This window comes from Lampetra planeri, chromosome 36 (assembly GCF_965212315.1).
Source record: "Lampetra planeri chromosome 36, kcLamPlan1.2.h2, whole genome shotgun sequence".
Lineage (NCBI taxonomy): Eukaryota > Metazoa > Chordata > Hyperoartia > Petromyzontiformes > Petromyzontidae > Lampetra > Lampetra planeri.
The window spans coordinates 7,105,731-7,132,032 of record NC_136142.1 but is presented as its reverse complement, the minus strand read 5'-3'; the positions used below and the strand labels follow the sequence as shown (position 1 = coordinate 7,132,032).

Genomic DNA, 26,302 nt, shown 5'->3' with positions numbered 1-26,302 from the left:
AGAACGCTATTTGAAGCGGCTTAATCTATAACGCTTGGCTGCACAAAGCTGGACCTTTGATTAAAATTCTGGCTGATTGCTCATTTGGGAAGAGACCCACCCACACACGCCAAAAGCACGCTGAAAAAATGTAGCGGAGAAATAACGGAAACACGTTTAAAAGTGCGTGTGTGTGTGTGGAACTGCGTACGGGTAACGGCTCGCACATGTAGACAGTGTCGGCGAATCCGATTTGGGATTCGGGATCAAGTGAGACTGAATATTAAAGCGAGGGTGAGGACCAGTGCCAGATTATCCGAGTAGCACAAGTAGCTACATATGTAGCTACGGGACCCGCACTTTCAAGGGCCCCTCGCTAAATGTGTTCAAGCTATCAATTCCGGTTCAGTGATTCTGCACTTGCTCTATTACTACAGTACTATACTACCTTCAACTTTTATGAACGACTGGGTGTTCAAAGTTAGCGATTTGTCGTATTATCTGGCTGTATAGCAAATGAAAAAATACAATTACTTTACTATGCAAGTTAAAAAATTGTGTGTTTTAATTGTTATGCCCCTCCGTGTCGTCATTATTTAACGCTGACTCACCAGGCGAGCTGGCTGATTGGCACGTGAGACAACGAGCCTTGCAAAGAAGGCTTCTCAAATCAAAGCAGTGTGGCTGCAGCGGCTTACTTATCCGGCTGCCTTCTAACAACCACGAGGACCCGTGAAGGGGAAAAAGGGCAGGAGAGTTCCGCCTTAATTCAACCCACTTGAAAGAGTCATAAACCGTACAATAAGCGGCTCAATTTACAGCTTATGGTATAATTTACAGTTTTTTTTATGTCACTCATGGAGAAGGGGAGAATGGCTGCCAAGTTACTAAAGTGACAATTGCATAAATTGAGCACCGCTTATCTGAGACTGAGCTGTCCGTGAAGATGAAAATATGAAAATGAAGCTTGCTTCGCTGTTAATTACGCATTTTATCTTGTTGATATGACAATCTGTTCATGGGTTACCGAGTTACTGTTTTCAACGTTCCTCTTCAAATAATTTTGAGTCTTTTTTTTTAAGACTCAAAATTGCAAATCATGAGTTAATAACATATCCTGTGCACAACAAGTAGAATCAAAACAATACCTTCTAGCAGGACGACTTTTAAAAGTGCAGCAGCTCACACTTGTGATGTCTCATTGGGGATGCTTATACCACAGCTCAATAATAGGTAATTTTCTACGCTCGTTGTCATTTCACTGCAATGTGTTTGCCTCAGATCGCCCCCTGCCTGCCTTAGCCACAATGGTGGCGAGATGATATCTTCCTCGCCTCGTGTGCAGGAGGTTATGGGTTGGACCCTGACGCTGACGCCTTTATATTTGGGGTTTGCATGTTTCTCTCCCCGTGGTCGAGCCGATTTTTCTCCAGGTCCTCTGGTTTTTTCCTCCACATTTTAAAAACATGCGTTTAGAGTATTTGGCTGCTATAAATTTCCACATGATAAGCCACTTTGTTGAGTTCTCATTTGTGGCCAGGTCGCTTCTGGAAAAGAGCTATACAGCTCAGTGGGCCTTACCTGGTAAAATAAAATAGTTTAGTTAAAAATAGTTTTATTTGTAAAAAATTCGTTCTTTGAAATTTACTGACAAATCATATAAAGTAAGACAAAATAAGATGAATACTGTTATAGTAATATCTGCATTCATAATATCACCGTGTGTCCTTTGCTTTGGGCAAAATTTTATTAACGCCATATTTGCATAAGGCAATAAATAAACGGACAATGTCCCCTTCATGTGTACTTCTCTTGACAAAAACGAAAGTATTTCTTATACAACCTATCAGCTGCATGGCTTTCTGGAAGTACTTTATTTCAGCAGCATTGATTTCAAGTCATGCAAACTCTGTACCGGTTTTATCATACAGTGTCTCATCAGCAAAGCCAGGCTTGCTTGAATCAATACTGCAAACTGCTGATGTTACAGGCAAGGGAAACGATGACGATAATTATTTTAATTTTCATATTTACAGGATGGATTCTTTGCATGCAATCAACTCTCTATATGAGGAAACGTGGCTTAACCTCCAGGGGCTTTAGCTTTGATTTGAAATAAGCATCTCAACATGACTGCATTGGCATGACGCTTACAACCGACCTCTGCTTCTGTTCCCTAGAGTCATGTTTGCATTTACCACAATACCTACAGTCATAATGCAAACAAAAAACATAACTCTGATAATGTATGCACTGTCCTTGAAGTTGATTGGTCCACACCCGAGACAGCTTTCCTTAGAGCCTAGTCTCACATGGGTTGGACCAGATGACGCCAAAAGGTGTCAGTTTTGTTGCCAGATAGAAGGGTAAAAAAAACTATTATCATATTTTTTACTGGCAAATGAGGTTCCAATGGCGTTAGCCTTCTGTCATGTGTCTGTCTCAGACAGTGCCCAAATTAATGATGACGATGCTTAGAGTAGCGTGGCATACGCATTTGCAGTACGTTGTACCTGTGTAAGTTAATAATTTAATGTAAAACCAGTATTCAGAACAGAGGCACTTTTCTCTTACTCCTCCTGTGCATTTCTTACCCAAACTTTCACATCTGCTTAGCAGTAAAATCCCTCCTGCCCACTCCTGAAATGCATTGCATTTGGACACTTTATAATTCGACATTTTTGTACACTCTTGTGGCTGCATACAGACGATTGACGAACTCTGATTGACGAACGTGACGGAAACGACATTCCAGTCAGTGTCACCGTGCGTAAACTAGCGCTGAGCAGTACTCATCTTCAATTGTTTCAGTTTCATTTATTAGGATTTACCCTGTGAGCCGTTCGGCTCTTGACTTTGGCAGTCTTGAGCCATTCATTCTATATTTGAAGCTTTCGTGACTGCAATGATACATACTCTTTGCTTTTTTCGGTAAAGTCACGTAGGTAAAACAATTAATAAAATAAATGAAAACAACTAAGTTAAATCACGGCGTTTCGGAGGCAACACAAGCCTCCCTCATCCTGGCTCCCCCCATCCTGCGCCTGTCCTCCTTGGCTCCTCCCCCTCCTCTTACCCTATGTAACAATGCCTCATCACAAATAACTTTCGCTACGGTTATTTTGCTGTGCCTTTTTACACCTAATGAGGGAGGCTTGTGTTGCCTCCGAAACGTCGTGATTTAACTTAGTTGTTTTCATTTATTTTATTAATTGTTTTACCTACGTGACTTTACCGAAAAAACCAAAGAGTAGTCTTGAGCCAGTCGAGACATTTACCTATTACTGTGGCAGGAAAACTACTGTAAATCAAGGGAATTTTTGCAGACATTAATTTAAATGCGTTAATAATGGATATCCATTGTAATTTATAACTACATTAACCCCCATCTGGTCTTCGTACCTGGTTGGCTCACAGATGACGACATCACATTTACCCCGTCTATTTGAGAAACAGGAGGAAATTCTCCACAATTCTGGTTGTCGCCTGATGATGCTGGTTGTTGTAATTACCGGCGAAACGGCACGGCACTCGAATTGTAAATGTTGTGGTGGGTTTACTCTCCAACACACCAGTGTGCTGAACTAATAACTAATTAGCATCTTTCGTTTACGTGACAAACCTTAATAATTGGCTGTGTCGGGTGGTGGCGGGTTTAATGACACATTTATATTGATGCCATATAACCATAAACAAATGCTCTATTATATATATGAAAAAATGCGTTCTTTATTTTTGTTAAATGTGCTTGTGTGCACCATTGTAAATGCAGAAGCGTCACCCGAATACATTTGATCGACATCGTGGTGGGTGTCTATTTGCCACTGCTCCTCCTATACACCGTGACAATGACCTCACACACAGACGCAGGCCATCGTAACGGTAGCGGGGGAAATGTCATTTGTTCACAAAAAAATAGACATTCCACCCCGTAGTGCAGTCGGAGAGCCTTGTAACAATACACAGTGCCCTCTCTATGTATTTGTTTCTGTGCTATGAATTTCCCTTTTTATATATAGATACGTCAAGTTTTGAGCAACGAGAAAGACGATACGTTTGATGTTAATGACTTGTTTTATGACCAGGGGGAATTGTTCTTTGATGCAGGGGTGGCATCATTAAATTCGAAGTCGTGGAGGTGTGTGGAGACGTGGGCGAAGGTTTTATTGTGCATCGAGAAGCGGTGAAGGGCACCCACCATTCTACCCACCTGTCCTAAACACGTTCGGGTAGATCGCTTTTTAATATTCGGGTTGAAATTTGATCGAAACCTCTGCGTGTTGTTCGGCACCATCAAACCTCAAAACAATTTATGTTTCTAGATTTGAAGCTTTCGTGACTGCAAGGATTCATACTCTTAATTCTAGATTTGAAGCTTTCGTGACTGCAAGGATTCATACTCTTAGTTCTTTCGGTAAAGTCACGTAGGTAAAAAATGAAATTAAAATTAATAAAAAATAAAACAATAAAATCACAGCCAGATTTGCTGCAGCAATTTTGGGTTAGATGGCATCAATAGATTTGCTGCAGCAAATCTGGCTGTGACGGTCTCACCTGATGACAGAGACTTGTGTTGCCTCCGAAACGTCGTGATTTTATTGACTTATTTTTTTATTAATTTTAATTTCATTTTTTACCTACGTGACTTTACCGAAAGATTTTTTTTTATAAAAATAAAATTATTAAATTTATGTTTGTTCATTCCAAAAGGGGCCTTCTTAACTTTGGATCAAGACGACGTGCCATCGGGAGGCTCGTTTGGGCCGATGGGAGCAGGAGAACGATAGAGGCTGGCGTCGTTCACGGGTGAACTTTGAGCAGCCACCAAAGGTGCTAACAGACCCCGCCAGCTTTTACATCCTCACGCTGGCCACGCAGGGGCGAATAGAACACGGCCTCCCGTCACATTTACAGATATCACGTACACACGTAAGCAACGGGCTCCCATGGCTGCAAATGATAAATAACGTGATTAGCATTAATGAGAATTTTAGTGCTTGGTTAGCTGCAAAGGCACATCATTGCTTTACTTGGACATAAATATATGACAAAGTCAAATACAAATATCCCCCATATAGCCTTAACAAACTGTTGGGGCAAGTGCTGCTAGCGAGCACCTATGAAGGCTGGCAAATAACACCAGGGGGTGGGTGGCCAACACCACGCCTTTGTCTCGCTAGTGGCAATATTTACACATCGCACCAGGTACTCATTTGAGGCTGAGTCGACCTAGAGAAGGCCCAGGACCGGTTCAGGTAATCGTCACTGGTGTTGGCCGTGAACGGTAATCGAACCTGTATCGCCAGGTTTGGAGCACAGCGCGCTAACCGCTACACTACCGCTCCCCACATAACCATAACACGCAAACTCATGCCACCTATTGTGTAGTAAGTACCTTGAACATCCATAGCTTGATGTTCAATGCAGGCGTTTGTCTCTGTAGTGTAGCAAAGCTTCATTAATCAAGAAGCATAAACCATTTTGCAAACTCCGGTCATCATCACAGGGGCTTTTGACTAACCATAGAACAAAGACGGCCACTGTATCGCGTGCTTTCAGATGTGCTTCTGCTGCCGTCTGAAACGTTCTTCCTTTCGATATTAGGATTGAAAAGGAATTTCTTCAGAACTGATTTTTGTTAAGTTCGTTGTCCTTCCCCTGCACATCCGATTAGCATGGTTGGCTACGTGCAGTGCAAAATAAGTTCAACATATATACACACATACATTGGCCCTATTTTTAAAAAAAAACATTGTTTTCACTGCAAATTGTTAGGTTAAGTTTATTTCAGACATGGTCCTGATACACAGGGGCGAAGAATTGGAAATTAGAGGAGGACCAAAATGTCAATAAAAAGAAGATAGGGAGGAAGAGGTAGCTACTTTCGGGTATCCACGCTACACGTAGCAGCGTGTGTTCTCATAGGGGGCGGGTAGATATATAGCTTAGGGTAGAAGTGCTTTACTTGACTGATTACTCTTCCTACGGGACTTTAAAGGTACAAGGGGTACACAGTGCAGTAGTAATTTATCGTAGAGAAGTGTTTATCTCTGTTGGTTACCCTGAGCCGGTAGCGGGCTGACTTTCCACAAATTAGTACCTATTTTATGAATCCAAGAGATAATGTGCAACCTCTGGACATCTGTGAAAAAGAGGTTTATAGCCCATCCGATTCCTCGAGTATAAATACAATATTCTGCTTTGGAATTTAACCTGCATTCCAAATGTGAATTCAGTGATCGCCAATGACACTGTCTAGATGATTAAACAATCCACAATGAAGATGAAACAAGCACACAGAACATATATGTAATTCCTCCGAATGTTTTATTTAATCATCTCATTTGTGCTATTAGCGGACGGACCATATGAAGTGCCCTTATCCACACAAAAATACATTAACTTAATTTTATCCGCTCGCAAAAGAGTGGACAAAAACAGATGCAGTAATATTATGAATAGGAAGAATTGTGTGTGAATATAGGATGTACGTTATTATTATAATTTATTATAATTTATTTAATTTTTCTACCTATGTGACTTTACCAAAAGAACCAGAGAGTAGGATGTAAGTGTAGTGACATAGAATGAGTCACTGGAGCGCATAGTGCTGGGGACTGGTAGAGAATGGGATTGGGGGTAGCAGCCCGTTATACCAGTTGGACCCGTGGGCGAAGCCCGGAGCCTTCTGGGGGATTTAGAAGGGTGCGGGGTCGAGGGCGGAGCCTGGCCACGCTGGGAAGGATAAAAGGCGAGCTTCGAATCACAGTCGGGGCTGCTGTCATCTGGAGTGGAACTCGTCGTGCTGCTGTCGTCGGAATTTTGCCTCTTCGAGCTGTGGGTCTGGAAGCATGTTGGCTGTCCTGACCCGGTATGTAGTTATCCCCTATGGCTGTGAAGGCCGGAATAAACGAGAGAGAGGTCCTCCTACTAGTGTCTGTGAATTAGTACATTACATACGTACGGTCCACATAATAAATTCGGGGGTTGGATAGTAGGACTGGTATGTAAAAGGGAAAATATAGTTTCACTGCATCTGGAGTGCATCGGCTATTTGGCCTTGACACTTAACCTTACACTTGCACCTTTGTCAGTGGCGGATTAAGCTAGTGCGGGGCTGTAGCATATGTTAGTATGGGGCCTTAAATAAAAAAAACACGTACATTTTTTACTTGCAAAGTAAATAGTATTTTTTAATTTGCTATACAGCCAGATAATACAACAAATTGCTAACCTTAAACACCCAGTCGTTCATAAAAGTTGAAAGCGGTATAGTACTATAGTAATAGAGCAAGTGCAGAATCACTGAACCAGAATTAATAGCTTGAAAGCATTCAGTGCGGGGCCCTTGAAAGTTCGGGCCCGTAGCATATGATACTTTTGCTACTACGATAATCCGGCACTGACCTTTGTTATTTATTGTAGATTGCGCCTTAGTACCGTATGTTTTATTGCGAATATCAAGGAACCCTTTGACATTGTAGAGCGGCGAGGACGGTGACACACCGTTGTATGAAAAGGAGAGAGACGTCGGTTGTCCAATCTGAGATTTTTATTCCATTAGGATTACCGTCAAAATAAATTCGAAATAAAGTATTGAGGCTGCAGAAGTGCCCGTCGATTTATAAGGGCAGCTACCTCAAACGGCCTTGTGGATTTCAAGGGCAGCGACATAGGCAACTGTGTCCAGGTGACGTAAGGAAGACACTCAGCAACATCACTGTCTGTTATTAACATTCATTACAGATTTATACCGTAGAATCTTCAATCAATCTTTAACACCAAACACATGTCTCTCGCTATAAAGTATTTTACACATTCCATCAGCCATGCACACGGCCTTTTTGGGAGTGAGAATAATTTCAACAGCGTTTGTTTAATACAAATAAATTCTGGACCAGTTTTGACATAAAGTGTCTCATCAGCAGTCAGGCTTGCTTGAACCAATGCTGGTTAAATGCCAGATGTTATTGGCAAAGACCCTGTGTTACATATGTATGTCCTAGTTCAACACAAACAATGAATAATACATTGCACAAAATAAACACGAGTGTCGTTGAGAATATTTGCAAAAAAATAAATAAGCAGGCAATAATGCCTCCTTCCCAAATCTGTCCCTTTTAACTTAGTCTTCCAATTGTGAATCAAATGCTTGCCAAAAACACAACCCATGTGAATAAATCCAGTATGAAGGTCAAACCAATCCAAATGAAGTGGTTGAAATGATGCAGTATACGTTTTAGATTTACGAAAGCAGAGCTTTAGAGCAGTAACAGTTACCTGATAATTTAGTTTGAAACCTAAGAATAGTACACGCTCATCTATTACCATGGTAACGGTTGAGTTCAAATGTGCGCAATAGGGGTGATCGTAATTATAGTACGGCAGACAATATACATTTCACCACTTAAAAGTACATAACGTTGATTGAAATATTATTAAAATATTTACACCGTGTTAGTTTTTATTAAAGACACATACCTTAAGTAGACTTTTATCATTTAATAAATTGGATTATCGGAAAAGCACCTCCATTTGTTGGCGATGGTAGCGTCCGCCGGGAGTCGCGCGCACCAACAACCATGGCGGCGCCCACGAGCGATGGGACCGAGACTTTCCCGAATTTGTGGCGGAAAATGTTTGAAAAATATGCGCCCGTGCCTCCGCATCCGCAGAGGCTGAAGCACAACTTTGACGAGGAACCAGCGGCTTATCGGCTGCTCCTGAGCCTAGCCGAAAGCGTTGCAAAGCCGGTAAGAAGACGGGCTGTTTTGCTAGGCCTTAGTGGCAGCCTTACGGTCTTGTCTTAGGGTTCGGCCGGAGAGGTCGCGCCTTCAGCTGCAGGGCTGACGCGCTCTTTGCAGACCACTGTTTAACATACAGATGTATTCACTCAAAATTAACTCATGTTAATTATTGTCTGAATTAAGCAATAACGTGTTGTCATGACGCCAAATGTACGGTTTTTGCTTGTTTTCGCATTTTTAAGACTATCTCAAATACGCCACTGCGAGCAGAATGAGCGCTATAAAGCCGCTCTAGAGCGTATTTGGCCTACTCTTTCAAGCTGGTCAGACGTCTTGGAAAGAGGTGGGAGTACCCACACTTTATCCCACCACACGTTATCTGTCGATTAACAGCGGTGTGCCGAGTTATACTGCTAGGTGGACAGGGTAGAGCAATGTTTGAAAAAAAGTGACCATTTAAATTCTCGCGCCGGCAGAGTTGGCAAGTTCAGTGCGCTAACCATCACACTTGTACCTCATTGTTTGCAAATAGAATGTCAGTCAAGCAACAGCTAAAGAGATACCGTACAGGAATATGATCTCATTGCAATTCAATACACAGTCGATTTAGATTCATGTAAGTCCGTCTTACATGAACAAAAACAGTGGGTCTACAGTATAATGTAGTCTCCATAGAAAATATCAGACATCGGTTTGCCCATTGGTGGCATTCCGTTAGAAGTCTTGTCCATTAACCATCTGTTCAAATAGTTCTTCCTTACCAGATCATTGTGTCTCATTTGCTTTTGTGCCCTGACTCGTGTGTCCCTTAAGTGTAATCCAAACGTGCATCTCTTAATGCTTTGGGGTGTTTCAACTTTTGTTCAAATTTTCAAGCGTCATTACCACAATTTGACTGCGTGTGGAAAATGCATTTTTTCTCGCTCTCAAACTTTATATAGGAGCCATATTCTTGGTTCTTTCGGTAAAGTCACGTAGATAAAAATAATAAAAATAATAAAATAAAAAATATGAATCATAAATTGAAAATAATAAAACCAAAAAACCCACGACGTTTCGATCGCAACACAAGCGGTCTTCATCATACAAACACATAATCGAAAGTTGAATTGAATCTTCACCAGAATCGTGTCATTGGATCGTATCGATGGGCAAATAGTCCGTATTTTAATACAGCACCGTTATATAATGATATGCTCAGTTTATGTTGATGGATTTTTGAAATGTTTAATATCTATTTTTTTTTACAGATTACTTATGTACAAGCATAGCTTGCGTTCCAGTTGTCAATATGTTCGGGTTTATTTAATTATTACTCATGCTGATGAACAGTTTTACCAAATAGTGTATACATTACGGTAGTAACTTCTTCGTTGTTTGTAGTTCATTATTTTAGTTTTTAACTTGAGAGACGAGTAATAATAATCTAGCGTCCATGCAAGAAAGAATACGGTTAAGGACAAATGGAACAACCACTTTGTAGGTCTATGGATTCTATATATTTGTAATGCTATCACCTTCATCTCCTGTATTGGCAAGGATATACAGCATCTAAAACATACCTTGGATACGACACAAAGTCATATTCGCTTGAAGTTGTTTGTTCTTTGTTATCCTTTTGATATGGTTTTATTGTGCTGTGCATTTGCATCTAAGCACATGGATATGTCTGTGTATTTTTCTCAGGATACAACAAAATATGTATGCTCGGTGGTTTATCCTATATACGGTACAACAGCATAGACATCAATGTTGACACTACAAATACAACAATATTTTAAAACATGACCTTTTTTGAATGAAAAAACACATGCTGATCATTTACATTTATGAAACAGGCATTTTCAAACACGAATTTGGCAGCTGTTTTTTGATAAGCCGCATTACCTCGATTTTATAAAGACAAAATAAGTTGCTTGCAAAGCAAAATCATGCTGTATGTTTCCCAGCAGGTCGTTCAATCATAGATAAATTTTCGGAACATGTAAGCAGTTTCGTAGTTTTTACTGCTTGCTTCTTGATATATGTTGGCTGTCCATGCATTTATTAGGATGAAGGGAAAAAATGATGTGTGTGCAGTGCATTCCATGACAGTACAAATGCCACATGATTTTACTCGCAACAATCTGGAAGCCAGCAAAACTGTCTGTCCCTGCTGATCACTCGGCCCAGTACGTAATATCCTTGAAATTGCCCTGCTCAAGGCAAATTTTTATGTTGGGTGCAGCAGCTTTACCGTTGTAATTCCAAAACTATAATGCCAGAACTATTGTTACAACGATAACATTGGAAAATGAGCGAGTATGAACAGTTCGAAAAGCATAATATACCGTAATTCAAGGCTAGAAATAGTATTGTCCAACTTTGCAGACATAGACTTCAGCTTTTAAAATACTCTGAGTGGAAGTATGCAGGAATATGAATAAGCACTTTCAAAAGTAATACGAAAATATGTGGAAATGAATGCATGTTCACTGGCCCTTAGAGTGTTTATGGTGTAATATTTGAGATTGTAACCTTTTTTTTCCAACCTTTCATGCAGCAAATTACTTTTGGTTCATTGACTGGCATGTCCTGCAAACCAGTTGGCTATTTTTACTTGCAAATGAAATGAATGGAGACTCGTATTTGAAGGTCATGGTCCTGTTGCTGGAGATTTAAAGTAAATGGGACATGGTGTTGGAAAAATAAAGTGCTTTTTGAGGGCTTGTATTTGAATATGCTGAAGAAAGATGATGTGGTGATTGTGGTTTTACATTTAGGAGGTAAACATTATCTTGCATTCACAACAATTTGTGGTTTAAGTGTTTTAACATTATTTGGTGATGCTGCGTTGACAGTGGTGCACAAGCACAATTAACAAAAAAAAACTTAACACATTCATAAATAACACTGGCCTTAAAAGAAACATACACAGATGACATTTTGGGAAATTGATCCTCTTCTTAGCACGTTAAAACATTACTTATTGTGTTGTTTATTTCTTCTAAGGCATTGTTTGCGCCGAGGTGGTGAAATTTAAGCTATCTCGCCTGGTATACAGGAGGTCGTGAGTTTGATCCCGACCCTGACGCCTGTATATTTGGAGTTTGCATGTACTCCCCGTGCTCGCGTGGATTTTTATCCTGGTCCTTCGGTTTTTATCTCCATTTTTAGAAACATGCGTTTGAATATTTGTCTGCGATAAATTTCCACAAAAGCCACTTCGTTGAGCTATCATTTGTGGCCAGGTCGCTTCTGAAAAAGAGCTATATAGCTCAGTGGGCTTTACCTGGTAAAAAAAAAATAATCATGCTATTGACGATAATGTAATTTTTTTTTATAAAACATTGTCCTTCACTGCCGTCAATCGCAACATTTTCACTCCAGCTTGCAATTAACTGCTGGGAAACATTTTGGAAGCTTGCTTATTATCTTTTTTTCTTTTGTTGAAGGTAGTTTGTTCAATTTGTTAAATATCTTTACCAGATCAGATCCATTGGAGACCCATCTCATTTGCAAGAGATGTCTGGGGAAAAAAGTATTTATAATTAATATTGATGAGGCATGTAGAGATTCTACACATGTGGCTGCACACGTTGCTCCTTGGTGATAGAGCAACAGCAAATCTTTAAAATATTAGTTCTGAAGGCAGCAGTGGGGGGGGGGGTCTATACACTAAATAAAAAGTTTTGAGGCTTGGTGCAGGCCATTTAACCCCATGCACCGTCCGAGGTTGACACTTCTGTTCCCAGAGCTCTCATGATTAACACGAATTAGGCTTTCGCAACCAATATTAACCATAATAGAGGTTTTTTGGGTTAGATTGTGTAAACATAAATGCGTCGTTAAACTCGCCACCACGCTTTCGCGACCAATATTAACCATAATAGAGGTCTTCTTGGTTCTTTCGGTAAAGTCACGTAGAAGGGAAGTAATAAAATAATAAAAATAAAACATAATAAAACAATTCTCACGACGTTTCGGCCACAACGCAAGCAGCCATCCTCAGGCGCCTGAGGATGGCTGCTTGCGTTGTGGCCGAAACGTCGTGAGAATTGTTTTATTATGTTTTATTTTTATTATTTTATTACTTCCCTTCTACGTGACTTTACCGAAAGAACCAAGAAGATGAATCCCTGCAGTCACGAAAGCTTTAAATCGAAACATAATAGAGGTGTTTTGGGTTAGATCGTGTAAATTTTTTAATCTGTCGTTAAACCCGCCACCACGCTTTCGCGACCAATATTAACCATAATAGAGGTTTTTTGGGTTAGATCGTGTAAATATAAATCTGTCGTTAAACCCGCCACCACGCTTTCGCGACCAATATTAACCATAATAAAGGTTTTTTGGGTTAGATCGCTTAAATATAAATCCGTGGTTAAACGCGCCACCACGCTTTCGCGACCAATATTAACCATAATGGAGGTTTTTTGGGTTAGATCGCGTAAATATAAATCTGTGGTTAAACGCGCCACCACCCGACACAGCCAATTAGTAAGCTTTGTCACGTAAACAAAACATGCCCTCCCCCCCCCTTCTGATCTTCGCACCTGGTTGGCTGACAAGTGACGAAATCACATTTAACCCTCTGAGACCGAAACAGGATTTCTCCCCAGTCCTGGCTGTCGCCTGAAAAGCTGATTGTAGTTACCGGCATACCGTTGTACTCGAATTTCTTTTTCCTCTAATTTTTTTTCCTCTAATTTTTTTTTCCGCTAACCCAGCTTAAATATACACTGCCAAGCTTGGTGGTGTTCATTCGGACGCTGTCTTTCCGACAGCCCTGTTCTTCACCTGAGGACGGCTGCTTGCGTTGTGGCCGAAACGTCGTGAGAATTTTATTTGATTATGTTTTTTTTTTATTATTTCCCTTCTACGTGACTTTACCGAAAGAACCAAGAAGTTGTATTCGAATGTTGTGGGTTTACTCTCCAACACACCGGTGTTTTGAACTAGTAACGACTTTGCATTTTGTTTACATGATAAGCTTTACTGATTGGCTGTGTCGGGTGGTGGTGGTGGGTTTAACGACACATTTATATTTATGTGATTTAACAAAAAAAAGTTATGGATATTTTGTTTTATATTCACTGTGAATGTAGTGCCTATAGTCACTGCAGGGGACCATGTCAACCAATTACCACGTGACGCACAGAGATCTAAAAGAATTGATTCTTCTACGCATTATTTGATGCTTTTGAGTGTAACAATCGGTTTTAATTGATGAATTGATGCAGATTAAGTCGAGATAAATTAATTGATCAATTATCAGAGAGTCTTGTGCTGAATACATGTGAGATTCATGTGGTCGCATTTTACGGATAGAATTAAAAATTGATTATCCCCCATCAACATATACCATTTATAGATTCTACATGCACTACAATTGCAAAAATAATAGCTTATTATATCGACTTATGACCTTGAGTTTTGACATTTTGTGGAATTACTGTTGGGTGGAATTAAATTTTTTAATTTATAATATGTAGCATTATGGTTTTACATACTTGAAAAGTTATTAAAATTGCAGCACAAAGCTATGGTGGCAGTCTGATATATAATTACCTTTTTGAACAAACTAATTAAAGTTTTTTGTCATTGTTGATTTTACTAGAAATGCAGCAAAAAATGCAGGTACGTATTTTCTAAAAAGCTTCCCACATTCTCTCACTATAAGTAATGCATTTATGCAGGGGAAATATTAAATTGGTTCATAAATTCCCACATGATTGTTAAAACATTTTTTTACGTATGTGTTAATGGCTAATATTTGTACCAGGGAAAGTGTAAAAAATGTAAAGGTCAGCCTTCTGGTCAGGTAAATGGCTTTCTGCACAACACTATATGTGTTTGTGCCTAATTAATCTGTTTAACTTTGGGCTGTGGGGAGGCTATAGGATAGGGGTGGGTAGAGTTAATGCCAAAAACCGCCCATAAAACCATACATCACAGCTAATGTTCCTTAGCTAGCGACACTAATTGTCGAGCGCTGTGCATTTTTAGAATCAAAAATACTAGGCCACTTGCTGATCTCTTGTTAAGCACCTGCGCTTTAACTCTTTTTGTGCTGTCACAGGACCGGCCCATGCATCTAAAGGGCCCCTTTATTTTATGTATGGCTGTCACTGTCACCAGGCATGAATCGATTGCTTTTAAATTCACTACGGAATGCACTGACATAGTACCACTTTGCATGGATTTGCTGAAATATAGATGGGGTTGAGAGTGGGATGGGTACGAAGCCTACAATTTGAGCCATGTGTGGAACCTGTCACTTTATCTCTCAAGCCACATGGGACCTATAATTCTATCATTTGAGCTTGGTGTTGAATCCTCCACCTTATCACTCGAGCGGCGTCACCTTGCGCTGGTTTGTGCAGCAATCGGAGATAATTTTACAATTTTGCCGTTGCAGGTTTGTGTGGCACGATAAATACTTGACGAATGATTCTGAGTAATTGGCCGGCTGGTTCATTAGAATCGACACAGATTCTCATTATTTTTTGTTGATAATATATATTAATCGTGACAGCCCTTCATGTTTTATATCTCTCGCATGACTGTCGCAGTGATTTGATATTAAACAGTTCATATTCCATGCGATACGAAACATTTTAACGACTATTAATTTGATATATTCATTGATTCTAAAACCATATTTTATTGTATAAAGCTAATAAGCAAATATTCTATGGCATCCTGGGAATTCATTAATCTTTAAAAAAAGCACGCACATTTTACTTCCAGAGGCTAACCTTGCAGTTGCTTTTAGCTTCTAAAGGGGATTGACTGTGCTTATGCACAACAAATTCATCCCAGTGAAAACGATGATTGGACTGTGTGCCTAAACCATCTCAAACTCTGCAAAAATCTCTACAACCCTTCTTTCCCCCTTCCCTCTTCCGACTGATTAGTATTTTTATTTATTTAATATCTCGCTGCTCGCAACGTTTTTAAGTGACAAGATTTTGACACTCGCAAGCAAATAGAGTGAAACGAGGGGTTGACTGGGTGGCTCTGAGACATCACTCAAACGTTGGGAGTATATGCCTTGCCAGCACGAACCCGATTCTCGTCCTCGCTTGAGATCGTTGCAAGTACATAATTTAATTAAAAATTCCAAAGGAAAAATCGCCATGGTTATCTCAGTTGTTGCTGATGCAGTTGTTGTAATCGTAAATAAGTAAATAAATAAGGATTTCCTTTATTTACCTATGACCGCCTTGATGAATCTCAACACCATTTCAGGAAGGATCTACATTGGGACGTTTTGCCATTTAGTGTGCGGCGTGTGGGAGGTAAGCAAAGTAACTGGAGAAAGCTTATATTTACGTGGGGGAACATTCAAAGCGCTGCATGGATAGATTCAAGAATCAATTACTGTACTAGCATCTCCTGGCCACCTCACCGGTTTTTCAAACGGGTGTCAGCGGACCCTTAGGGAGCCACAGGCATTGCCAAAGTGTGTCTGAAAGGATAATTGGAAGTCCACAAATGTCCACAAAGTGGACACTGGGTTTGAGATAGAAAAAGTAAAAGCCACAGTCGCCCGAACCCAAATACTGCCTCTAACCATCATCTTAATTTCAACGAACCACCTTCAGCCACAGTCGCCCGAACCCAAATACTGCCTCTAACCATCATCTTAATTTCAACGAACCACCTTTAGCCACAGTCGCCCGAACCCAAATACTGCCTCTAACCATCATCTTAACGAACCACCTTCAGCCACAGTCGCCCGAACCCAAATACTGCCTCTAACCATCATCTTAATTTCAACGAACCACCTTCAGCCACAGTCGCCCGAACCCAAATACTGCTTCTAACCATCATCTTAAATTCAACGAACCACCTTCAGCCACAGTCACCTGAACCCTGACCAAAATACTCTCTTGGCTGAAACCATAAATTTGTTACATGTAAGAACCAGGTTTAATCACAGTTGGAAGCCTGTTCTAATTGCAAAATGTGAGCGTGTTCGCTCAGTGCTCTTGACAGAAGTACGAGGCTCTTGAGACACGAAGCTACTTATTCATAAAATATATGATTGCAGTAGTTGCTGATATTTGTAAGAATGTTTTCACTTTCCTTTTTCCCATGCACTTGTTAAAATGTAGCAGTGCCCAGAAAGATGTTTTGTTAAAGTTGGACATTTGCCTGCTGGAATTCATGTACATATGAACTGCACCGATAAATGTGATAGGCTTTAAAACCAAAAAGTTAAATTATAAATCAAGAAAAGTTAATGACTCTGCATCTGGGTATAGAAATAAAGGATATACATTTAAATGTCAATTATAAATATTACCTGAACAGGGCCCCCTTGCTCGTATGAAAAGGGAATTCAGTTAATTATCTTTGGCATTGAGTGCACTGATTGTCAGTTACGCAAAAAAACTGTTTACTCGCTAGATTATTAACGTGTAATTGCAAACTACTCATCTGGGTTTGGAATGTTTCATGTTTTTAAATTACTATTTTAACATTTAAAATTACTGTTGTGTTTATGAAATGTTTCCTGCCAGTAATAATGGTTCTTACTTTGGTAAATGTACCCTTTGTGTGTGTGTGTGCAATGCGGTGGTTATGGTTGTTGCCACCACACTGTGTTATGATCGCTGCAAGCTGGCTGAATTGTGCACACCGTGTCAAACGGTATTTGAACTTGTCTTGGGATCTATTTTATGGGCCAAACATCAGCGTTTGGGAGACAGAGTAGTCTGATAATCCATCGTGCACATGGACAGTTTCATAAATTAGGTAAGGTAACAGTCCATAAACTTCAAAATAATACTAAAAATAAGAAATATAGGTTGTCAGGCTGAGGATAATTATCTTAAGTTTTTGTTGTATTATGAAGTCACCATTCCAGCATGGATTAAAAAGTCATTTTGTCTGAGCGTGCCCTATACCTTGGTATTTTACGAGCTTTTATCCATTTACAAAGAGAGCTTGATATTTCTATTTGAATCATAGTCCGAATAGGTTGGCATACTATGCCCAATTAAAAAAAGCCACTTCATGATTACGTTAATGATTGTACACATCTAGTGTTTGAAATATATGTCAAAAAATCGTGGAACTGTATATAGTTACGAGATTCCCCTTGTATTGAAGGCCAGCTTTAAATGTGATGAACCAACGATGGTTAACTCCAAAAGTGGAGATTCTTTATCTTGTTTTTCTACATATTGTACCTTGCAGTACCCTGGTTGGGATGGCGTAAGCGCCGCATTGCTAGCTCTTCCATTTATAATCATTGTCCACTTTAAATGCCATGCGGATAAGCATTATTTAAGCATATAACCAACATCGCTTCTCTCGAGTGTTAAATGTCAGTTTTCTTTATTGTTATCATTCACAGCAGCATTCTGTTCAGTTGCCAAACATGTCTGCTTAACATATCCCGTGCAAAATGAAATGGCAAAGCTTTGTTGTCAAAGCACACACAATACAAGAATGAATAAATGAATGATCATGCTGCATTATTTTTGCAACCAGCTGTATTGCATTTAAAACATTTGTGGGCAATGCATATATGTACAAAACAGTTCAGCTGAATTTAATCTGTACAAATTTCCTGCAGGTAACTTTGTTGCAGTATTCAAATGCTGTGTATCGTACCATGTTAACTACTGCATTTCCATTTCTTCTGTTTCTCGACAAAGTAACAATAATTATTATGGCCATTATTTTATCCAGGAAAGTCTTGCTGTGTCTCAACTCTTTTTCAGCGGGATTTTGCTTTAGAATGTTTGACTGGTTTCATTTGGTGTTTGGAATGCATGAGAAAATCAGGACCCACAGATTAAACAATAAATTCAACACACTCGTCAATAATACTCCAGAGATGGGTAAATAAGGGAGATATGAACGAAGATAAGGTGATAAAATATGACAAACACAGCTCCAATTATTTATTGTCTATACTCTGATATTGCTGTAAGCAAATCAGCCATGTTCGGTAAAGCCTACGTTGCTATAATGACCATATGAGTCCTTGCAGCCAATCAGAATACGTGTTGCATATGCAAAATATTTTTTACATTGCACGAGGCAGACTCATGAGCAACTTTATTTCCCCAGTGTTGCAGACTGTTAAATGGGTCAATAAAGATGATTTTTTTTTAAAGACAACGAAATTTAATGATAATTGCACCATTTCACGTAAGCTCAAGAACGATGTTCACCAGAAAACTGGCAGTCTTTTGAGCAGGAGGGCTCCAGTTTGATTCCTGCCTCGTTCACGTTTGGCTGTTGGCCTCGGTCGGGCGGCCCTGTCGCACAATGGCTGAAACCTCCAAACATAAAGCCTGGATAATAATATAATATATGGTGCCATGCCATGTCGTGTTGATTCATTCGATCGCTAATAAACCTATTTTAGTTTAACACGTAGGCTTTCGCGACCAATATTATTCATAATCAACGTTTTTGGGTTTAGATCGCGTTATTTATAAATGTGTCGTAACCCTCCACCACCTGACACGGCCAATCAGCAAAAAAAAGTGTCACGTTGACAAAAGACATAGTTCACTGCTTTAGCCCACCGGTGTGTTGAAGCGTGAAATGATGACGTCACCCTGCTGCTGCTCTATTTAAGACCGGGAGTCAGAGCAGAGCCTCACCATTCTGGCGAATTGCCCGATGATGCTGGATGCAATTACCAGCGAAACGTCGTACTCAAAAGTTGTAAATGTTGTGGTTTCACGCTTCAACACACCGGTGGGCTAAAGCAGTGAACTATTTGCCTTTTGTCAACGTGACACTTTTTTTTTGCTGATTGGCCGTGTCGGGTGGTGGAGGGTTACGACACATTTATAAATAACGCGATCTAAACCCAAAAACGTTGATTATGAAACCTATTTTAATTTGTTCCCTCCAGGTGCAAATGTCCTCATGGGTAATTTGTAAAAGTCTTCTACAGTTGAATAAAGTACAAAGTTCAGAATTCATTTTTATCTTGCCGGGATAGTAGATGTTAAAGTATTGACTCTTTGAAATACTTTTGTTTAAGTTTTTATACTCCCCATATATTTTTGATGAACGTATATGAATATAATGTATAATGTATTATTACTTTACTGTATTTGAGGCTCTGGGGAGCAAATGTGCACCGTTTTGTGATTGGGCCAAATAACATTTTTCAAATTGTAGACCGCCTGAGCAGAAGCTGCTCATCATAATTCAATTGCATGTCTAAATCTAAGCAAAGCAAGATTAATTTCTAGCGTGTAATTCTATGAGTCAGACATTAACATCAGTGGTTAAATCTGCAGCAAAATCTTGCTTCACTGAAAACATATATACCATCTGAAACCATTCAGTCAAATTTCTCTTCATAGATTTAAATTACAACCAACAATTTGAGCCTCTTAATGATTTGCTGCTATTCAGAATGTGCCTTTTTGAAGATACAATTTGAACAAAAATATTATAATTTCGGCTTCGCTTACCTGGGAATTGATGGCGGTCTTGCGTGCACCGTAAAGAGGAGGTTGCCACGTACCACTGATTGATTTAATAATTAAATCATGCAGAGCTCGACTATGTTGAATTTAATGAACAACCAATCTTATCTGATGGGTTTTTTGTGCAGTCATTGATAACCAATTAAATAAGGGCCATCCGACTTTCCATACTTTAAACATACCTTATTTATTAGACACACTCTGGATTCATACCAATCTGAAATACTGGTTTTGTCAGCTGCGTCCCCTAAAACAGGCGTTATGAGCCCCCAGAGCTTCCCAATGTCCCCGCCTAAAAGATTTTTAGCGCTTAGCACCAATTTAGTTTTCTCATTTTCCGCTGTGCGGAAAACCGTGAAGCGTTGGCATGTTTGCATCGCCTGTAATGTGTGGCAGGGTCATAGAAGGGTGTGCCGAGCCATCCCAGGAGGGGATCGGGCCCTGCTTCAATTGCCAACTGTGAAGTGCTGTGCCACTGCCGCTGCTGTTGCCGCTGCCGCCGCCGCCGCAAAAGCGGTTGCACGCGGAGAAAAAGGTCCGGGAGAGAGGGCCGTACGAGACGGTTAGGCGGGAGGGTTATCAATCACCTGTGGCTCTCGAGACAGCCAATACTGTTCAGAAAACCGTGGGGGGAAAGAGTTGGTATTGCTCACCAACGAGGCAGTATTCTTGGCGTGTGCCTCCTGTTGCGTGTGCCTGTGTGCACGTACGCTTGCGGCAAAAGCCAACGAATTATTTTGTCAACCTTTTTTTTATCAGCATCACACAACTAATGACTCCAACAATGTGATGTTTTGAGCAACGAGTCGATCAGGAATCCTCCATTGAATGACGTCTTACCTAAGTATTAATCTTTTGCTTGTATTCAACAAAGCCTGGCCAAAAAAAATAATCACCTGGCCCTATAACCTTTTGGCCTAAGTAGTGTTTGATTTCCTTTTTTATTTGGTTAGTTATTTGCTATTTTCACGATCATGTTTAGCTGCTGCATCATCTTCTGCAATATCCCATCTGACCATGTCTTACATGAATTCAACACGTGACTCATAATTGACCTGTGTCTTTTGGCGGTTCCTAGCAACGTTTTTTTTCCGTTTTCGTCTCTCGAAGGCCGATTCCAAGACGGATCGCAGTGCTCTCCTAATGAGATCTCCCTGTGTTCTACATGATCCATCGTCGACTTGTGCTCCCCTCCGCTACCCCGTCGATTGGGGCGACCTTGAGCTATCATTTACGACGTCTGTTCGGCAGACGTGGCCAACTGAGTCACGGCCCATCGCACTGCGAATTATTAACACTTATCTGGCGTCCATGCTGATCTTCATTAAAGGATCATATTTTGCCTCGCGGTTCTTCCGTTTTATTTCAGTTAGCCGGCCTATGTTTGCATCTTGAATCTGTACTGGTTTGCAGCCACAGTGGTGGAGTATATTAAGAGCATGTCAAAATACACACTTCCTGAGTGGATGTTCACGTAGGTATATCTATCCATCATGCTTTTTTCTCCCTCTTCTAAACTAAGAACTCACTCCTCTAACTTAAAGAACTCTCATGTGTGTTTTTTTAAAGTGCAATCTGCAAGGATAAACCCATTACCCATTTGAAGTTTTAATTATATTTCTCCGTTGCTGTCGAGTCCTTTATGCTGTGGCGTTTTTACAGACCATGGAGTAAAGATTGCTTTCGCTCGGCATCATAACCTTCAGAAAAATAATACACACATCTCGATCACACTTTGACAAAGAATATGAAACATTGTATTGTATTGATGCATTCTAACATGTTATATTCGTTTTATGACCACACAAAAAGCCTTCCAACATAGACAGTTTATCCATAATATAGGTTTTTTTGGGGTTAGATCGCGTAAATATAAATGTATTGTTAAACCCGCACAAGAAGGGCTCATAAGTGACGTCATCACACCTATCCCTCTATTTAAGGAACGAAACAGGAGGATTTCTCCACAAATCTGGCTGTCGCCTGATGAAACTAGTTTTAATTGCTGGCGAAACATCGTACTCAGATCGTAAATGTTGTGGATTTGCTCTCCAACACACCGGTGTGCTGTACTAGTAACGAATTGGCACGTTCTGTTTACGTGACAAAACTTACTAATTGGCATTGTCGGGTGGTGGCGGGTTAAACGACACATACGATCTGACCCAAAAAACTATTATGGATGATATTGGTCGCGAAAGCCTACATGTTAAATAGACAGTTTAATCCAACCAGGAGCTTCAGTGAGGTAGACCCTGACGTTTTCAGATAAAGAATAAAACATTCAGAAAAAATCATAAAAGACATTTAGCAGCACAGTGCGATGTACTGACCTACAAAGTGTTTTTTGTCAACCTGGATAATTGGCTTGGATTTTGTGTGAAAACGACAAATATATGTTAGATCAACAATCATTACATTTTCATTCAGTGTGCAGCATTTAGCCTTCCCTTGATCCCTTGAAAAAGATCAAAATGTAAACATGATTACAAAGAGGCTTTTACTATGTCCATTTCAAAACCATTGAACTATTCTGCAGCTACGAAGCAGATGCACTTTTGGACCAAAAACATATATTTTTTTTTGTGCCAAAATAAAAACGTGTAAATACGTTTAATGCTTTAATTACTACAGTTTTATTATATAGCTTTGTCATCCACGAGGGTTAGTAGGGGTCAACGGCTGGGATATTTTAGTTTTTGCGTCTTGGAACTGAGGACATGGCAGGGGTGCCCCCACCCAGCTCAACCGCCCTTACCTCCCCACATCTACCCCTCCGACCACTCCCAATGCAATATTCCCAACTGATATGACACAGTAGTCATCCTTGGCTGTCGAAGGCTTGGGAGGGAGGCCTCTGCTGGAAAGGAAGGCACACAGAAATACTCAATGTCTTAGCCGAGCAAATCGGGGGTCAAAACAGAAAATAGAATAAATATTTCCTTACTCAAATGAGCTTGGAGCAGCGCTCCTCTACATTAATGGGTCCCGAGCTCGTGGGGATAATTCAACATTATTGCCATGCAGAGGGACCAAGTCGGGTCGACGAGGTGGGAGAATAATCATGAAGCTCCGTCTCTGAGGTCCAATTAAAACGCACACAAAAAAACATCTTAGTCTATTGCATTGGTTTCCTGTTGGAGTTTATTGTTTCAGTCTTGAAAACACACACTCTTGTTATGAGACAAAAAAGTTGCGCCGCTCTCACCTTTCCCACCCTCCCTTCCTCCCCTTTCACTGCCATCTACTTCTGTAGCACCCCAATCCCCTTCCTGCTGCTTTGACAACGACCATGGGCCAATTTAACGACCCGATTGGCCACTTTTGTTGTCAATTAAACCTCGTAGCACAGAGACAAATTCCCGTTCTGATTCCCGAGTCCTTAAGACGTGTAACACGTCTGGTTTACTTGGAATGCGAAGGTTGTATTGATGTGTGTCCCAAGGTCTGAGGAGTGAAAATTTTAGTCAAAATAAGTGGGGTGAAACTTCATTCGGAGGTATGACCATCAGACTTGTTTTGACCTGCCAAGATATATTTGAACATCGCTCATTTCGAAATCTTTTGAATGGCGGTGACCGTTTTACCGGTTCAGCATCACAAAAGATGCCGAGTGCAAAAAAAAATGCACTCTTCGTTAACCGGTGTCACACCGTGAGTCGTAAGAAAAGAATGGTAACTGTCACAATTTAACCGCATTCTTTTCATTTTTAAATATTTAACAATGTCATAAGGGGGAACAGACACACGTGAAAATTAAGAGCGAGCGCTAATGTCATCGTCGTTTACATACACATACAAAATGAGTCTTCCTTCCCGAATGTTGTATTTTGGAGTGCATTGCTGCGTGGCTGGCTGTGTAGCCCCAGCAACCGTCATTTATGTGTTTGTTGTGTCCTTGTGGCTGTTGATTCCTTATTAACTAAGTGCACCCAATGTTGTTTTGGAGGTATGGATTTTCGATGACATGCCAAAAACACTAACTTTGCGGTCGAATGAAAAATAAGAGAATACTTTGGCCCCATTGCCAGCCTCCTTGAGTTGCTTAACTCTCTCCCACCAAGCCGCAGACGAAACTTCTAATCTGGGTTTTTTTAAGAGGGCAATTTACACTTTTAATAATTTATTTGTGTGTATATAGACTGTCTATAACCATAAGGTGTGTTGCCATGCTGCTTTATACATCCCATCATGCCACTACTCTGCACGTGATCTCTACTCCATTTAAGCAATGCCTTCCCTTGACATCAAACTTGTCAACCTTTTGCTAAACGGGACAAAACACATTCCTGCGGAGGGAGCTGATAGGAACGTTGGGTTGCTCTGTCAATGGCCAGGGTCAACGGCGGCGTGGTGTATTCCGCAAATATGCCCGCAAGCCGGCGTGAGTAGGTTAAACGTTGAGTTTTATAAGGGCACCACGGGGTGACCAGCCCCTCCCCACCCAGACCCACCCCTCCCACCCCCCACCCAGCCCCACCCGCCCCACCCGCCCCACCCAGCCCCTCCCTGCACGACGGACACAATAATCCCCTGTGGGCTGGTGTAACCAGGAGGTTCCTACCAGTAATATTTGACGACGCTGCATTGGCAGTGGCGCACGAGCACAGTTAACGAAATATCTTGACGTGTTCGAGTTTGTCGACGAGCGTGTTGAGTTTTTTGTTGTTGCGAACTGGGAGGCTGCTTATTCTTTGCTGCTGCGCCTGGCAGCTTGAACTCTTACCCCCCAAAACTTTTCTCTTATCTTCTGGCTATTTTGGCTATCAATGGTGTGTCTGAGATGTCAACGATATGTAGAGTTTCATGTCTTCTGTGGTTTCCTTGCCATGAGTTTGCCTCTCCATCTGTACATCATCTTAAGCTGCAAAGTACATTTTAGTAGCGATCCGAATCCAAATTGTAAATTTCCGTACCGTAGATTTTTCAAAGGTTGACGTATGCATCGTCTCATTTGGTTCGCACCTCCAATTAGCACGGTTGGCTACGTACGATGTGAAAGAAGTTGAACATACATACGTCCCAGTAATACTATTTGCCCGATTATTATGCCTTTGTAATGTCACACTTTGTAAAAAATTCAAAATGGACGTTTTTGTATAATATAAAGTAATAAAACCGTCACGTAAAGTTGCATCGTCGAAAGTAAACAGCAATACTTTACTCGCTCTTATGAAATTCACTCGCACAGTGCACGGGCACAATATTGACATCCGCACTCGTGCTGAACTGAAAGTTTTATTAAACCCGTTCTCTCCTTGACGCAACAAGCTGCTACACATAATGAGGGGGCAGTTCATCACTCCCGCGGGGAAGAAACAAGAGGTTGTGACCCCCTCCAAGCGACATTGGTCTTCCGCAGCCCTGAATTTCTCCATCCGAAGCGGTCGAAAGCGCCCCGCTTGAACTGTCGAAGCGCACATCTGTCGCCCCCCCCACCACGACCCACCTCCACACCACCCCCACCACCACCATCCACTAAACACCACTACACCCCCACCACCACCTTCCCCACCACCACCCCCCACCCACCCCACCACCACCACCTCCACCACCACCTTCCCCCCCCCACTACCTCCCCCACCACCACCCACCACCACCACCCCCGACCACCACCCACCACCACCACCCCCGACCACCACCCACTAAACACCCCCCCCCCCACCACCTTCCCCCCCCACCACCACCTTCCCCACTACCCCCCCCCACCACCACCCCCGACCACCACCCACTAAACACTCCCCACCACCACCTTCCCCCCCCCCCACCACCTTCCCCCCCCCACCACCTTCCCCACTACCCCCCACACCACCACCACCCCCGACCACCACCCACTAAACACCACCACCCCCTCCACCTTCCCCACCACTACCGGTGCACGTGTGGCGAGCCGGCAGGCCCCTTGCCGAAAGTTGCCAGGCGGAGTGACGTCACTCCCACCTTTGCCATGGCAAAACTTTTAGCGTCCGCAACTCGGTGGCGGCGGCGGCGGTGGCAGCAGCGTGCCCGATGATGCTCCCGCCGGTCGCGGAGCAAATTGACGTCCGCTAAGAGGCCCCGTGTCCCATTCCATTCTTAGCTTGAGCGGCGGCACAAACAGCTGCGCCCAGCACGGTTCTT

The 26,302-nt window shown here is 41.4% G+C and overlaps 1 protein-coding gene across 1 annotated transcript in view; it reads left to right on the top strand.

Annotated features, from left to right (window-relative positions):
- Positions 1 to 8,543: 8,543 nt before the first annotated feature.
- Positions 8,544 to 26,302, top strand: part of NPHP4 (nephrocystin 4) — a 284,183-nt gene continuing 266,424 nt past the window's right edge. The window contains exon 1 of the mRNA XM_078611468.1: positions 8,544 to 8,732. Coding sequence (XP_078467594.1) covers positions 8,562 to 8,732 — 171 coding nt within the window. The 5' untranslated portion in view covers positions 8,544 to 8,561. The remainder of the gene's footprint in view (positions 8,733 to 26,302) is intronic.